The 15,450-nt window shown below is 36.1% G+C and overlaps 2 protein-coding genes across 3 annotated transcripts in view; one reads left to right on the top strand and one right to left on the bottom strand.

Annotated features, from left to right (window-relative positions):
- stk32a (serine/threonine kinase 32A) overlaps positions 1-8,471 on the bottom strand; it is an 83,081-nt gene extending 74,610 nt beyond the window's left edge. Inside the window, exons 1-3 of one of the 2 annotated variants that reach the window (XM_015404509.1) lie at positions 8,215-8,471; positions 8,094-8,142; positions 5,787-6,219 (exon numbers count right to left, since the gene is read on the bottom strand). In XM_015404509.1, coding sequence (XP_015259995.1) covers positions 5,787-5,838 — 52 coding nt within the window. In that variant the 5' untranslated portion in view covers positions 5,839-6,219; positions 8,094-8,142; positions 8,215-8,471. Of the gene's footprint in view, positions 1-5,786; positions 6,220-8,093 lie in introns of both variants that reach the window. The other variant, XM_015404501.1, reaches the window with a different exon arrangement.
- A 4,147-nt stretch (positions 8,472-12,618) lies between these two features.
- On the top strand, positions 12,619-14,812 carry LOC107104511 (cytokine-like protein 1). Its single transcript, XM_015404519.1, has 4 exons — positions 12,619-12,791; positions 12,879-12,923; positions 13,134-13,280; positions 14,414-14,812. Exons 1-4 carry the CDS (start codon positions 12,639-12,641, stop codon positions 14,480-14,482), a joined length of 414 nt encoding a protein of 137 aa, XP_015260005.1. The 5' UTR covers positions 12,619-12,638; the 3' UTR covers positions 14,483-14,812.
- Positions 14,813-15,450: the final 638 nt, after the last annotated feature.

The raw sequence follows: 15,450 nt of genomic DNA, 5'->3' as shown, positions 1-15,450 counted from the left end.
CACCAGTCCCACCTTGACCCTGATGGATAAGCGTAAGGAAAAGGATGGATGGATCATTTTAAACCTAAATCTGCCAGAAATATTAATAAATAGTCATTGAAGTGTAGACCGAACATGCTACATAGTTCCATTGCAATTTAGATGTAAATGTGCTTAAATATTTACCACAGCTTAAAGATTAAAACACACTCTTTTCCTACATAATTCATATAACATTTTATTTCTGTTTGTTTACTGATTCAGTAAACCTAATTCCAAACTACTTTTAAAATATATAGGTCTAATAAAATGATGCAACTAGAAAAAAAAAGCAATAAATGGCTAAAAAGATAAAGCCTCAAAATTAAATTCTGATTTATTAATTAGTTGTAAATTCCTTAACCCTTTAAGGTTAATTATGTCACAACCCAACCATGATCAAGGTTTGGTTTAACTGTGTCAAAAGAGAAATATTTAAATCAGCCCAAATCAATGGATAAGAATTCACAGGGTTTGGCTTAAACTTATATATATATATATATATATATATAGACAAGTATGGGTTAGGTTTTTAATATCAACTTTGTATTTTGAATGAAATTCCTCATTTATTGTTGCTCTTTCAAACCTTTGGCTCTTTCAAACCTTTGCATGAATGTTCCTACATTTCCATCTTTGTCAGAATATCCTATTTTTTGTATCCAAAATAAAACCTGCAGGTCTGTGTGCAGCCATGAGTAAATTCTGTTGGGCACTAAATGTAGCCTATCAATTAGCCAAGGTCTCTTATGGCTGCATAGTGTGCGAAAGCAGGAAATACACACATGTGGTGACGCATGATGTATAAACATCATTCTCTGGAGAGAAAAACAAGTCTTGACAGAGTCTTCCTTCTTACAAACACCTCTGAGAAAACCTGCCAACATATGTTGACGAGAAATGATCAGATGTGGGACTCTAAAATGTTTTTATCGTTTTATTTAGATCTTATCTTTTTGACACCTGTATAGTGTTTAATGTACAAAGAATTATGTGATTGCTGCCAAATTGCTTTTTTTTATAAACATTGTCGGGAATTAAAATACATTATAACTCGACTCGACCCAAATTTATTGTCAGCTGTTTTTGAACTGGTGAGTATATCACGGGTTTATGTGCTACTTATTATTTAAAGTGACATCCTGCAGACATGTTGCTGCAGCAAATGGATTCACAGCTATACGGTGGAAAGCAGAACAGAAACTGTTGCCAATGTCACCTTGGAATGACAGGGAAAAAGTCCATTTTCATTTTTATTGCTACTCAAATCTGTATTTACATGATGGGTCCTAATATGTATACTCAACATGCAGAGTGCTGACACTGATGAAAATATTAGAATTGGAAATTCTTGGTGTATCAGGAAATGATTAAGTAACTTTGTCCCCAATCATGTTTCATCTCTATTTTTCCATAGAATTGGAGGCTTTTAGGCATTTCAGAAAGTTAGCTGATATTGCAGTTTAGCTTGTTTTGTTTGCAGCTAGACATATGGCGATAAAAGATACAGTAGTGAGGCAAACCACAGAGTTTCACAGTTGTAGTTTCAAATTGCTAAAACTCTTTTAAAGAATTACACTGCATTTTTCCCATGTTTCTACAGTTTTATAAAGTGTATAGTAATACAGGACTGCCCCTTCTTCAACTGTTGCTGCACATGCTGGCAGTGCTGAACGAAGTACTAGATAGTAGTACTTGAGTAAAAGTTTTGATACTCAAAGTGACATCTTACTGAACTACAGGTAAAAGTTACTCGGTCAAACATCTTCTCAAATTAAAGTGATGAAGTACTCAATTTTGAAAATACTTAAGTATTCAAAAGTACATGCATTTAAAAGTCCTTAAGTATTCAAAAATATAAATTACATTACATGTCTCCACAATTTTCAGAGCAATTTTAAAGAACCTTGTAACTTTCAGAAACCAACTGATGAATTGATGCACAGAACCACATGCTACAGATTCTACACTTATTTCTAAAGAACTTCAGCAAAAAAATGCCACAGAAAATATTTCTTATTTAAAACACCAAAAAGAAAACAAGAGTGTCTTGAATCTTCTCCCACGTTTACTATGGAATAGAGGTTTATGGTTGAATGTATTACAACAAAGAAATTACAACTCCATCTATATAAATACCCATGTAAACACTCTGTGCAATAACCCCGTATAATGAACCTTCTATAAAAACGCATTGTATATACTGTATATATCCATGCACCTTTCTCTTCCTTTGGCACATTCCTCTTCTTTGACTATTTGAACTGATGTAACAAGTACATTTCTCCACTGTGAGATCAATAAAGTCAATCAATCAATCAATCAATCAATCAATCAATCAATCAATCAATCAATCAATCAATCAACTCTGATTTGAGAACTCATCCTACTGAACAACTTGGCCACATGGCAACAACTAACACCTTAATAAATGTATTAACTACAAATAATATCTGCCCTAAGTTTCTCACATTTGTGGAACATCGAGCAAATCGCTAAAACAGTGGTGTCCAAATTCAGACTAAGGTCTGGTGTAGCGTATGTTAAAATTGCATTTCAAGAAAGAAAAAAGCAACAGCCAAGAGTAATGAGTAACAGCTTAGCAGCTTCCTCAAAATGAAGTGAAAGTTCAATATTTGACTTTAATGTAGTGGAGCAAAAGTTACAACTACCCCCACAAAAAATTACTGAAGTAGAGTAAAGATACTCAAAAAATGTAATTAAGTACAGTAATCAAGTAAATATACTCTCTTACTTTCCACCAGTGCATGCTGGTGAGTTGTCCCTTTTAAATTGCTTTTAGGACAGGCCATTTTGAACTATTCCCTATTGTAAAATATACTGACAGCCATGGTGAAGAAATTGAATAAGCCAACAGTTTTTAGTAATTACACAACCCTTTGTAAAATGACCAACTAGGAGAGTAGAAGGAGTAGAGTAGAAGGCCTGCATTTGTATGCCTCAGACTCACCAACTTAGGTAGCCACAGGCTAATAAATTGGCTAATTTATAGAATGGCCAGCTGACTTTTTTTTTTTCTTTTTTTTTTTGGAGTAAGTGTAGTTCAGTGTGGTCCTGTTTCTCTGACTGTGCTGGAAGTGCGCTCTTCATCCTCTAACATGGGAGCTGGCTCGGAACTCGTCTGCCTGGCTTTGTGTTTCCTGGACGGGGCCGCCTGTGGAGCTAGTTGACAGTTGCCTTTTGTACCTCTGCTTATTTCTGTACATCTGCCTCTGTCTCCTTGAACTCAAGTCCAACTTGGCAGATGGTTCTGCTGGAGGTTTCTTCCTGGTTAAAAGGAGTTTTTTCTCTCCACTGTCGCTAAAAGCATGCTTAGTGTGAAGGATTGCCTTCGAGTCAATGAGTCAATGCAATCGACTGGTTTTCCTTAGATAGAAAACTTTGAATCAATTTGACTGTATGATCTGGATAACTGTAAAGTGCCTTGAGATTATGTGGTTTGTGAGTTGTCGCTATATAAATAAACTGAATTGAAGTAAATTGGCTTAAGTGATGTTGTTATAACATGTTGCTATTTAAAAGTGATACTACTGTCCCACACTACTAGCATATTTTAGCCCCATATTGGAAGAATGGCCAGAAGAAGACAGGTTAACAATGGAAGTAGAAAATAATTATTTTTTGTGTTGTTTACGTATTTAAAAGATGTCCTAAAATAAATTCATAGAAAATAACAAAGAATATTATAGATAACATAACTACAAGTCAACAAAATAAGTATTTTTTTAATAAATACATTTTGGTAATTATAAACGGAAACGTTTTTTGTAAAGTTATCATACTGTTAGAATTTGATGGCAGACCAAGTACGTTACGACCCACAAGGCAATAAGGTAACACACCTGTGATCTTTTAATGTTCAGTTAGAACAGTAAAGTAGGAGATAATCTGTTAGGTTCCCAGATCTTCAAAAGAAAAACACTTTCCTTTCTCTTTCCCAAGTTTCATCACTGAGAGGATTACTTTGCTGCCAGGGCTTTTTTTTTTTTTTTTCAAAGAAAGTGTTCTGTCACTCCCCTGCTCTCAGTTAAGATAAAAATTGTGCAACTTTTACAAAATTGCTTGCAAGATGACTAGGCTTTAAAATTAACCATGAATAATGATTTTTTTTCTTTATGAAAAAAGACCACTGAAAAATATAACTGTTTTTGCAATTACACCTTCAAGCCAGTGACAAATTAACCATAAAATCTAAAGCTGATTGGTTTGAAGTTCTTGGGTTGCTCCCAGAGGGGAACTCATTTTAGGCTCTGACTCATATCGGTACATCTCTCTGTGTTTTATGTGTTATCTACGCAAGACACATACTAGAAAACATTAAGCAAAAGCAAGAACTCTGCCAGTCAGAAGTCCTTTACCCTTCACCTAACTGCTAAATGCTATACTTTTGGCGAATCCTTGAATTTTAAAGGAATATTTATGTGGTGACAAACATTGCCATGTGATGGAGTTTTCTGAGACTGAAATGTATTTACTGAATTAGCATTTACAAACTATATTGGACACGTTAATATAAAATTACATTTTGCCCTTTTCATAATTTAGAAATAATTTAGAAATTTTGTGTGATAGTTTTAAAATAATTTCAGACTTTTATCAGAAGCTCACAATCTCAGACAATTTTTTGCAGCTGCTTTTCACATCTGCCTGCATATTAAAAATGTAAGTGCTGTGATTAGTTTAATCAATAATAATCAATCAGGAAGTCATCTCTTGTATTATCAGTTTCTAATTGGTTATTGGTTGTTGGTTGGACTTTATTTTACAGAGAATATTATGTAAAATAAAATAATGAACTGAGTTTGATAACATTGTCTATAAATAGCATCAACTTTGATTGACTATTAACAGTCCATAGGATTGACTTCAATGGTCTAGCTATTTATGTGTGTATTAGAGTCTGACAAGAGCTGCAAATAATGATTATTTCGCAAATCAATGAATCTGTAGATAATTTTTTCAATTAATTAATTAATAATCCAACTTGTCAACTTGAGGAGTAGACAATATTGAAAGATCTTGAATGCAAAATGTTTACACTTTTTCTTTAAAATGTTGGTATAATTACTGCTCTAAGTGGGTTGCTCTGTCAGCTATAGGCATGTTTTAGGGTCTCTATACTCCAGTAAACAATTAATCGATTATTAAAGCAGTTGACAATTAATTCCATAATCAATTAATCACAATTAATCCAATTAATTGTTTCAGCCCTAGTCTGTACCCAAGCACAAGCCACTCCTATTTACTAATTGCAACTAATTAGGAGCAGACTGGCAAAGTGTCTGCTGTCAAAAGAAAAAAATTATGCAAAATAAAACACACTTATGAAGAAAATACTGTTTAAGCAGGTGTTAATTCATTTATTTTGCTATGTGTTACATTCAAAGTAAGTATGGAGAAGATGACGCTAATATAGTTTTTGTTTTGTAGTGGGAATTATTGTTTATTTCCTCTTAAAAATGAAATCAGTTTAACTCTGTGGTAATAAAATCTATATATTTACAAAATGAGTAAATAATCCTAAATAAAGCTAGTATTAATAATGGTTTTCAACCCGAACAGCCTTAAGGAACACTGCTAAATGTTCTCAGTGTTTTAAGGCAGCAATAACACTTTGTTGAGGCAGCGTTAAAGAGACGCTGAATGCTGCTCAAACAACACACAACCTATAACTAACATTAGTTCATTTCTGGGCAGTAACAGGAATTAAATGATTTAAAAAGGATTATCTCAAATGAAACACTCACCCTCATCCGTGTCGTCAGTGACTGGGGTCTTGCTAGACTGTCCGAGCCCCATGGCTGCCCGCTCCTCCTTCAGATTGTCTTCTTGCTCAAGTTAGGCGAGTTTGGAGCAGCTCTCCTTCATAGCCTGTTCAACGACTCAGCTCACAGGAAGACTTATGGGTTGGATCCCGTTTTGCTGACTTAAACTGCTCCTCTTAGACCACACATCACCACACACACATAAACACACATACAAAGACAAGGGCTGGGGGCTTGAACTCTAAATGCACCAACACACACTCTCTCTCAGTGGGAGGACACCCTACGTTTGCTGTCTGTCTTCACTGATGCTTCTGAGCACTGCAGGCAGATGGACAGCTCTTTCCAGCTGAGGGGAGGCGGAGGGTGGATGATTGGCTTGTGGCTATGACCCTCTGTCGACTGACAGTCTAACCTGTGAGGGGAGGCAGGAAAAACATGACACCACCTGCTGACTGAGGGGAAGCAAAGCACAGGGAAGAAAGAACAATAAGGAGCACTACCACCATAATGTTATCACTTATACCTAAGCTTCATCTTTCCCTGTCTCTACTAAAGACTTTCTTTTCTATGCCATTGTTTAATTATCTAATTTACATAGTTTAATCAAAAGCCCATCCCAGAGGAGTACCATCTAGAGAGCATTTGTTAATAATTAGAACCAGATTTCACATTAACAGCACATAACTGGAGGCTTTGATTAACTATTTAGTACATTATAAACAGAAATAATTTTAGCCTTCCTTCCAAAAACTATTCAAGTTATAAGAAGATGTTGGTTCCATTGATAGACAGAATTCTGGCATTTCTAGGTCTTAATATGCTTTAGTTTAGGTCAAATATTGCAGCTTACATCAAAATTACTCAGGAAAAAAACAACGGTTTCGGTAATTTTCATTATGTTTTCAAACAAGTCTTTTTTATTGACATTATCGCAAAAGAGGAGTAACTGAGCATTAACAGAATATGATAGACACCTCTGATTGACTTTTTAGAAGTCAATACGGGGGTTCCAGCTGCAAGAAAATCCTATTCCAACTTAAATGCATTGATTCAAATTCGTAACGAGTAATTAAATTAAGTTAATCAACTTTTTTCCTTAAGTTAAATAGACTTAAATAGATTAAGTTTGACAGTAAGGGCTAGCAAAGCTTTTTTCTATATATCTCTTTATTTATTGTTTTTTTTTATTTAACCACTATTAGAATTGTGAATTAAAGCTATTCAGAATTCCATGGCAAGATCAAAGTTCAGTGAAACCTCCCAGGCTTTATATTCCAACCTCGTTTAGAACTACTTCCGAAATGTTTTCTTAATCGATGACAAAGGAAAACTAATTAGCGAAAAAAATAATGAACCGTAAATATACAACCTTTGATTACAAATAATTAGAAACCCTGTATGAAATAATGCAACAGTCGTCCTAAAAAGGCAGAGGTCAATTACAGTGTTCCCTATATTGGATTATATTGATATTACCAATGTAAGACTTTCGAACTCATTTCACTAAATTTAGCAGTGTTAAAGTAACATCTTATGTGTCAAATGTAACACCAGTCCGAGTGCATTTGGTCCCATTATAAATTACTGTTAAATTAAACTCTCTACATAGTGTATATGTTACTCTGTCATATACACAATGTAGAGAGTAAACACTTTATCACTGCATATTTAACACTGTGGAATTTACTCCACCAAAGGCTTTAGAATATCTTTAAGAGACATTATCATAACACTACAGGTGAGAAAGGGACTTGTCAAAAAGTAGGAGAGATGTTTTCTTTAAACTGAAAACTTCTCATGTAACATGATAATTTGTATAAACACATGTTAAGGTCTTAAAAGGTTTTATGAGAGGAATATCTGTTTATGTTTCATATGAATTTTAAAAATCATCCCATTTGTCTTAATAATATATACTGCCATTGCAAACGCTTATGGGCCATGTGAGCAGACGCATTCTATGTTGATCAGGTCTATCTTGCAAACGACACTTCAGACTCAGATGGGACAAAGCTTGTGAAATAAAATAAATCAATTGAGATGCATAACAGGGTTCTTCATAATATAAACTGTCTGATTTCAACTAACATATCCAGACTGCGGGGTAAGGTCATCACTGCACATATGATCATCCTCTCTGAGTTCAATGAAAAATTCAAAACTATAGTGCGGGACGCCGCAGTGCTGAGATCCCCGCAGAGGACACTGTCCCCTATCTGATCTGACCAGAAGAACATGCGCTAAATAGAAAGTACCCCGGGGTAGTAGTGCTAGGGGTGCACCCACCTCTTCAATACAGTTTTATTAAGCCGGGCACCGTTTCCAGCCGAGCTTGCTGCAGAGAAGCGAAGAGTCGTAAGCAACAGTCCAGATGAAAGCAGTAGTTGCAGTTCGGACGTTAACGCACCGGGACACCAGCCATCCGAAAAATGGGTTCGCGCAGCGGGACGTGACTCGCGGGATGCGGCGCTGGAGAGCAATGCGAAAACCCGAGCAGCGTTTCTGAAGGACAAAGGCAACACAGACGGGGATTTTCCAGGAGGAGGAGTGCGCCGCAGGTTGCTCTGATGCGCGACTGACTTCCACATCTCAGCCTTAGTGAATGGGCTGGACACCAACACGGTTCATTGTTAGGCTCCCCGCTGGGGAGACTGGGCTGAGGTTCCCCTGTGGGCGCCCCCTCCACAACACACACATGCAGACACACTCACCATCATCATCATTATGTGACTTACACCTGGTTATGATGTAACATGTCTTTCTGAAAGTGCCAACATCCATCCATGGATACTGTTAAATGTACACTGCAAAAAATCAAAATCTAAATAAGTAATTTTTGCTCAAATTAAGTGCATTTTTTCTTGAATTGAGGAGGTAAGTGAGACACTTTGCCAATGGATCAGACAATTTACATTTAAAATAAGAAAAAAAAAAACAATTGATGTGTCTTATTTCAAGTAATTATCTTATTTTAAGAGTAAGAATACTCATTCCATTAGCCAATTATCTTATTTACCTGCTCAAATTAAGGTTAAATACACTTAATTTAGGACATTTTTTTACTTATTTCTAGATGTTTTTTGCAGTATAGAAGTTATTGGTTGTAAGTCTGATTTTTTTTTTTTTTATTATGAAATAATTATATTTTTATAAGGATAGCCACCCTAGCATCAGGATTTCTCAACTTTATGTTTGTATGTCGATGATTCCTTTAAAACGAGTCCTAGGCAGCACCTACCGGGGGCACTTCACATGGGACTCAGCTGATATTTCAACCAATTTTGCTTCTCCTCAGACTTTTACTATGGAATAGTGATTTAAGGTTGAATTTATTACAACAAAGAAACTACAACTCCATTTATATTAATACCCATGTAAACACCCTGTGAAATAACCCCGATATAATGAACCCAGAGGCATAGCCATAACATTTTTATAAGGGTGGCCAGGCAATAACCGGTGTATACTGAGGGGTGGCCGAAAATGGATAAGCACCAGAACCTCAGGGTCAGTCTACACTGTTCCAACAGGAAAATGAACAAGCAAAACATCCATATTTTCTAAATAAAGACAAACTATACTTTCCTACAGCCTTTGCTAACAAATAGACGCATATATTTAAACATCCATGCTTTTTAGATAAAAGGTAAAATGGATCAAATTCTTTCAGGTTTGAGTTCTGGGGCAAACATCTTTTCCATTGTCATTACTTACCTACTTATATCAATAATCATCCTGCATAAAATTGATATTTACAAGTACTAATATCTACATAAATTGATTATTTAATACATTTTTATAAAAATAATTAATTATCTATGATTTCACTAAAGACTCCTAGATGAATGCAGAGACACATAATTTTCTCTTTACCCATAAAACAAAAAATCTAGTTCTGAAAAGAGCAGGAATTGTGTACTTACCACTTTTAATGTTAGTATATTGATGTGCAGAATTAACCACAGTGTTTCCGTTTATCAAGTAATTATGCATATATGAAAAAATAGTAAGTAATATATGAAAAATTAAAATGTTTGGAATATTCCACTTGATTATTAGGGGCAAAACAATGGTTGGGGTGGTCACCCCTGGGCCCCCATCTAGCTCCGCCCCTGAATCAACCTACCAAAAAAAAAAAAATATCTATCATATGTGGACACACTGTATGTACTGTCTATCCTATGCAACTTTCTTTCCATGCACCAATTTTGGCCCTTTCGGGTTTGACCGATCCGTTTTAGGGTGTAGATAAATAAAGGCAGCCCTTCATTGTTTTTTGGATGCAGAATCATGCATAAGCGCTTCGATTTTCACACACCGTGCAGAAAATAAATCTGCAAGGAGGTCTACAATATTAAAGAGAATGAGACTCAAAAAAACCTCCTGAACTATCCTAAGATAGCATTATTTAGGCTCATGCAACGCTATGCAGGTGTCCATTTACTTCCTTTACTTTGTATCTGAAAGTGAAATTAATATTGTGAATAACTTTTTAATAAGTTTGGTTATTAATAATCTGACCTTTTAAGGAAGAGGTTTATAGCCATAACAATAATTTTTTCTTACTGTTCTCTCTATCCTCATTTACATATGAAAAATGAATTTAAATGAGACACAGGTGTCCAGATGTCTGTGGTGTCAATAACATATAACTCCCCTCAAAACCTCTTTGCTTTTACAAAATGTGGGAAAAACTAAGAGGTATGATTTTGTCTTTTTGTGTCCATCGCTTTGATTTGTCCTCAAACCTGTAAGCCAGAGCATTTCTTTGATTAATCATAGTTTGCAAAGTTTTGAACCGTTTGTAAACTCGTCACCATCCATTAACTGGTGATGCCATTAACTCAAAAGTGTAAAACACATCCATCCATTAAAATGACAGCAATCTCATATGTGCCCCCCTGTTAATTCAGAGGGCCAAGGTCAGAAGGAGAATAGCTGAGTGGTGGGACTGGGGGATGAAAGATATGCTGACAGTGCAGACTGTTCAGTTTTTTTGCTTCTTGCTGTTCAGTCAAGCCAAAGCTTTTTGTGTGTATGCGGGTATGAAGGTGTGCGTTTGTCATCAATCTTCATTCACTCAAGATCTCAGCATGCTTTGAAGAGTGACAAACATCATTCAAAACCTGAACAATTCCTTATTGGGATTTTGGAAGTATTTTAGGAGCCGTACCAATCTTATGGTTTGGGTGAGTGATGACTGTGTCATATCATATCTGCAATGAGACAAAGGAAGGTACTTTTCATGTGGGAGGCCTCAGTAAGTTTTGTAAGTGGATGTAATTTGTTGGCCTGCAAAGTGAACTATGTCTATCGGATTTCATAGGTTTATTTTGAATATCAATGGCCAGTATTGTAAGTGTAAAAGAAAATAAGGAGAAGAGGACATTGAAATAAAAGTTTCTTGAAAATCAACCCCACCTAGTGGATAAAAAAAGAATAAATTAGCAGAAGGGAGCTTTACAGTGTGAGTTTACATGAATTAAAACCTTAAGGGGGTCAGGGTTTAATATTAGAGAAAAATCCATTATTAATTTCCATACATTTATTTGTACATTGCTAATTTAAAGGATGAAAGAGAGCACATACAGTAGAGAAACTGGGCTACACTGAAAAACAGGCCACACTCCAACATCTTTAAACAGATATCAATGGCAGCAGCACAGCTGATATTTCTCTCCAGGATGGAGTCACAGCCACATGGGAAAATAACAGATAAAGCTACTATGATGAGAAAAAGGCAGAGAGCGCATAACGTTAGAGATTTAACTAACAAAGAGTGCAGAATGGGAGAATAGAGAGAATAAAACAGAATAATGAAAAAGGGTCCCTATGTCCTCCTGCGGTCTAATCCTATATCAGCATAACTATAGAGATAGCTCAGGATAATCTGAGCCACTCTATCTATAAGCTTTATCAAAAAGGAAAGTTTAAAGCCTGGCCTTAAAAGTAGATTGTTGTCTGCTTCATGGAATAAAACTGCTAGTCGGTTCCCTAGGAGAGGACCCTCATACCTAAAAGATCTGCCAACCATTCTACTTTTAGAAACCACTAATATACCTGCTGATTAAGAGCAAAGTGCTCTGTCAGGAACGAAGGAATGATTAGATCCCTGATATAAGACCATAGCTGTTTCAGTGATATGATGAGCTCTAAACTCTGATTGCAACTAATCAAAAAGTTCATTATGGTGTAAGTGGTCACACACTTGTTTAGCAAACCTTTTCTCAAGAATTTTACAGGACATGCAGGTGTCACAGTGGTTAGCGTGCACAACCCATGTACGGAGGCCTTAGTCCTTGACGTGGGTGACCAAGGTTTGAATCTGGCCTGTGGTCCTTTCTCCTCCCTCTCATACACCCTTTCCTGTCAGCCTACTGTCAAAAAAAACAACCTACTATTATTGAAAAAAAGAGAATTTTAGATGAGAAAGGAAGATAAGATATAGGTCTATAATTGGCCAAGTCATCTGGGTCAAGAGATGGTTTCTTAAGTAATTTTTAATTACAGCTATCTTAAAGGTTGGTGCATAACCTTGTAACAGGGATAAGTTAATCATATCTAACGTGGAGAGTTTTGGAACTATAGTTACCTATAGTTAAAGTCTCCTTCATTGCCAAAAAAACAAAACAAAATACCTCTTTGAGTTTCTCAAAACCAAAACAACCACATTCTTATCTCCCAGAATGAATCCTCAAAGGCCATACTTCCACATAACTTTGGAGTAAACAAAGAGGGTGTGTTATAATCTGTCCACTAGCCTACGTGGCTAAATACATGCACTGGTCAGTCAGAAAAAGACTCAGTTAGCACAGCAGGTCTCGGAGCATCATGTCGATCTTAAAGAAGCTGCTTCTTGTTTTATCAGTGGTACCTATGGCAGTGAATTACCCTTTCTTCCCACCAACGTGCTACTCCAAGGCTCTAAGCATGGCTGCAGAGCTCAGCCAGATGGCAGCAGATTTGAAGATAGGCTATGAAACTGTAAGTCACCGCAGTGATCCTACCTGTTTTTGCTCTCTGATCCATTTATTTGTTCTTTCTCACAGTTATTGTTTTTCTCTGTTCAAGGGTCACTGTATGGCACACATGCCGGATCTTTATCTTGACATCCATGTAAGTTTGACCTTGCAATTCAACTAAAATGTAAAATATATAATTTAACAGAAGACAAACAAATCGCCAAAGTCTTTAAAAACTCTGTGTCAATAGTTACATAAATGTTATTACATTTTTTATGGCTGCAGCTAGACTTCTATGGTTCTCTGACTGCAAACCTCAGCTCCTTCAAGTCATGCATGGAATCTTAATTGTTACTCTTGACAGAATGCTTGTGTGATGCACAAAATAAGGGACTACATCTCCATGGTGGAACACCTCAGACTGCGGCGCTGTGCTTACACCAAAGAAGTGAGGAAGCTGGAAGTCACTCTGCGTCAGCTGTTCATCATCTTAGGACAGAAATGCCATGGGGTGAGAATAAAAAATGTTTTGTAAAATTGAATTTGAACAGTACCTATAAACAGATATACCCTATTGTTTTAACAAATCTAATATTGGAAGTCATGGCTGGCACATTGCATGATTGTGTTCCTCCTACTGTAGGTGTGTGGGCGTTTGGGTGGTGTTCCACCTGGGCTGTTTATGTCTGTTTATGTCTGTGTGAGGATATGATTGGATTCAGTGAATGTTACTGGATGCCTGTGAATGTGTCTCTGTTTTCTTGTGGGGTTTCTGTTTAGGGGCGGTGCACCCCTGGGTCTCTGGTTTCTGGGTGCAAACTGGGACTGCCCTGGGTATGACCTGACCAATAACAGCTTGAGTGCAGATTCATGCATGCGTGTTGAAGTAAATACTTTCCCCGGAACCGTAACAATTAACTGGTGCACAATGAACTCTTGACAAACAAGCATTCAAGCTCATGAAAGCAATGAAACAATGGAGTGAAACATCTACATGATTGATGATAATATTGAAAAAAAAAACAAAAAAAACAATATAGATTAAAATGCTATTTTGATTTGATGCAAACTGTTCTGCCCTATTTGAAATTTAGGCGTCTGTAGGAATGGAATATCAGGAGGGAGTAAAATATGTCAAAATCATTAGGCACATTTTTAAATACATGTTCACTTGTTGCCAAAAATGGAGAAAAAAAAACAGACAGTCTGCAGTTTAATGGGTCACCCAGTGAGTGCTCTGTCAGGATTAGGCACGGTTTATGATGCAGATTATGAAAACTGTGCTGTCCTGCAGGGATGTTAGAACCCTCTCACATGATCAGGGGGAGGGAGTGAAACACATCTAGGTCTACAGGCAGTGTTCTTTAACAGACAAGGGTGACCTGTCTGAGCAGAACGGGACATGGTGTGAAAAGCAGACATCGCAGTAATCAGTAAATCATAGACTAAAAATACAATAAAAAAGTAATGGTCAGAGTGTCTCGTAGGAGGCTGTGTATATTGTACAAACACAAATCTTATGTATTTTGAACAGAGATGCTTTAATGAATGGGAAAATGCCATTACTAGCTGACATAGTTCTCATCTTGATATTAACATATATGTATAAATATTTAAATTTGATTATGTTTTGTGTTTAAACAGGACCTGGTGTTTACAATCTATGACTGTGCTGCGCTGGAGCGTCCATACTATCCATACTATCCATACTGAAACCCCACCAGTCTCTCCAGTCCAAAGAGAGTTGAAAGAAGTGAAAATTAATGTTTTCATATCTATTTCTTTTTATAAGCTTTATATTTTATGTCAAGATTTATTAAAGGGTTATTTGTAAAACGTATTGTTGGTTTCACATAAAAAAGTGTTTTTTTTCTCTCCATGAAGAAAAAAATGCTTAGTTAAAAATGAAAAAGGTCACGTTTTTGTTATGTTTACGCAGTGCCTTGCTAAGGTATTATAACCCTTGGAACTATTTTTTAAAACATTTTACACTTGCAACAACTGAGCTTAAAGTATTTAATTGAAATGCTGCAAACGAAAGGAAAACAGACATTTTACAAATAAAACTGTAAAAAATTTGTTTTTTATTAAACCTTTATTTTATTTTATGTAAAATAAATGAACTTCAGCTCTATCAAGTAATATGAAAGAGTGCTCTGTTCCTGCTGAGAGGAAAAACCATACATTAGAGCAACATGATTCTATTATCATGTTTTACTTTCAGAAGGATGTGGTAAAGGTCATCTGGGTTCCATTCCTTTTTCACAGCTTTTTTGAAAGTATACTATGAAGGTCAGTCTGGTTGACATCTTACCAAAGCAGGTATGGACTGTTAATGGTTTTTTCTTGCTGTAGCAAAGAGTTTATTTGCACTCTTCGATTTGTAACGTGTGTGAGTAATACTTGTTGAAATTGAACGATTATTTCACCTAAATCAGGAATCTCTTCAGCTCCTTAACAGTTACCATCTATGGATTAAAGCCCTCCCTTATCCAGTTTAGCTGAATTTGGGGGGTACAAGGTGACACTACTCCTGTTTCTGCCTGTTAAGACGCTTTTCTTCCCTGGTTCCTTGCATTCTTTTACTCTTACCGGTAACTTATTATCTCTTTACCATAATTGGGTAAAGTTGGGTTGGAACTACCCAATAGCAGAGATTCCAAAGAAATAAAGAAAAATCT

Source organism: Cyprinodon variegatus, unplaced genomic scaffold (genome assembly GCF_000732505.1).
Source record: "Cyprinodon variegatus isolate N-32 unplaced genomic scaffold, C_variegatus-1.0 Scaffold36, whole genome shotgun sequence".
NCBI lineage: Eukaryota > Metazoa > Chordata > Actinopteri > Cyprinodontiformes > Cyprinodontidae > Cyprinodon > Cyprinodon variegatus.
Note: the sequence above shows the minus strand (reverse complement) of the source record. Positions and strands in the feature narration are given on the sequence as shown.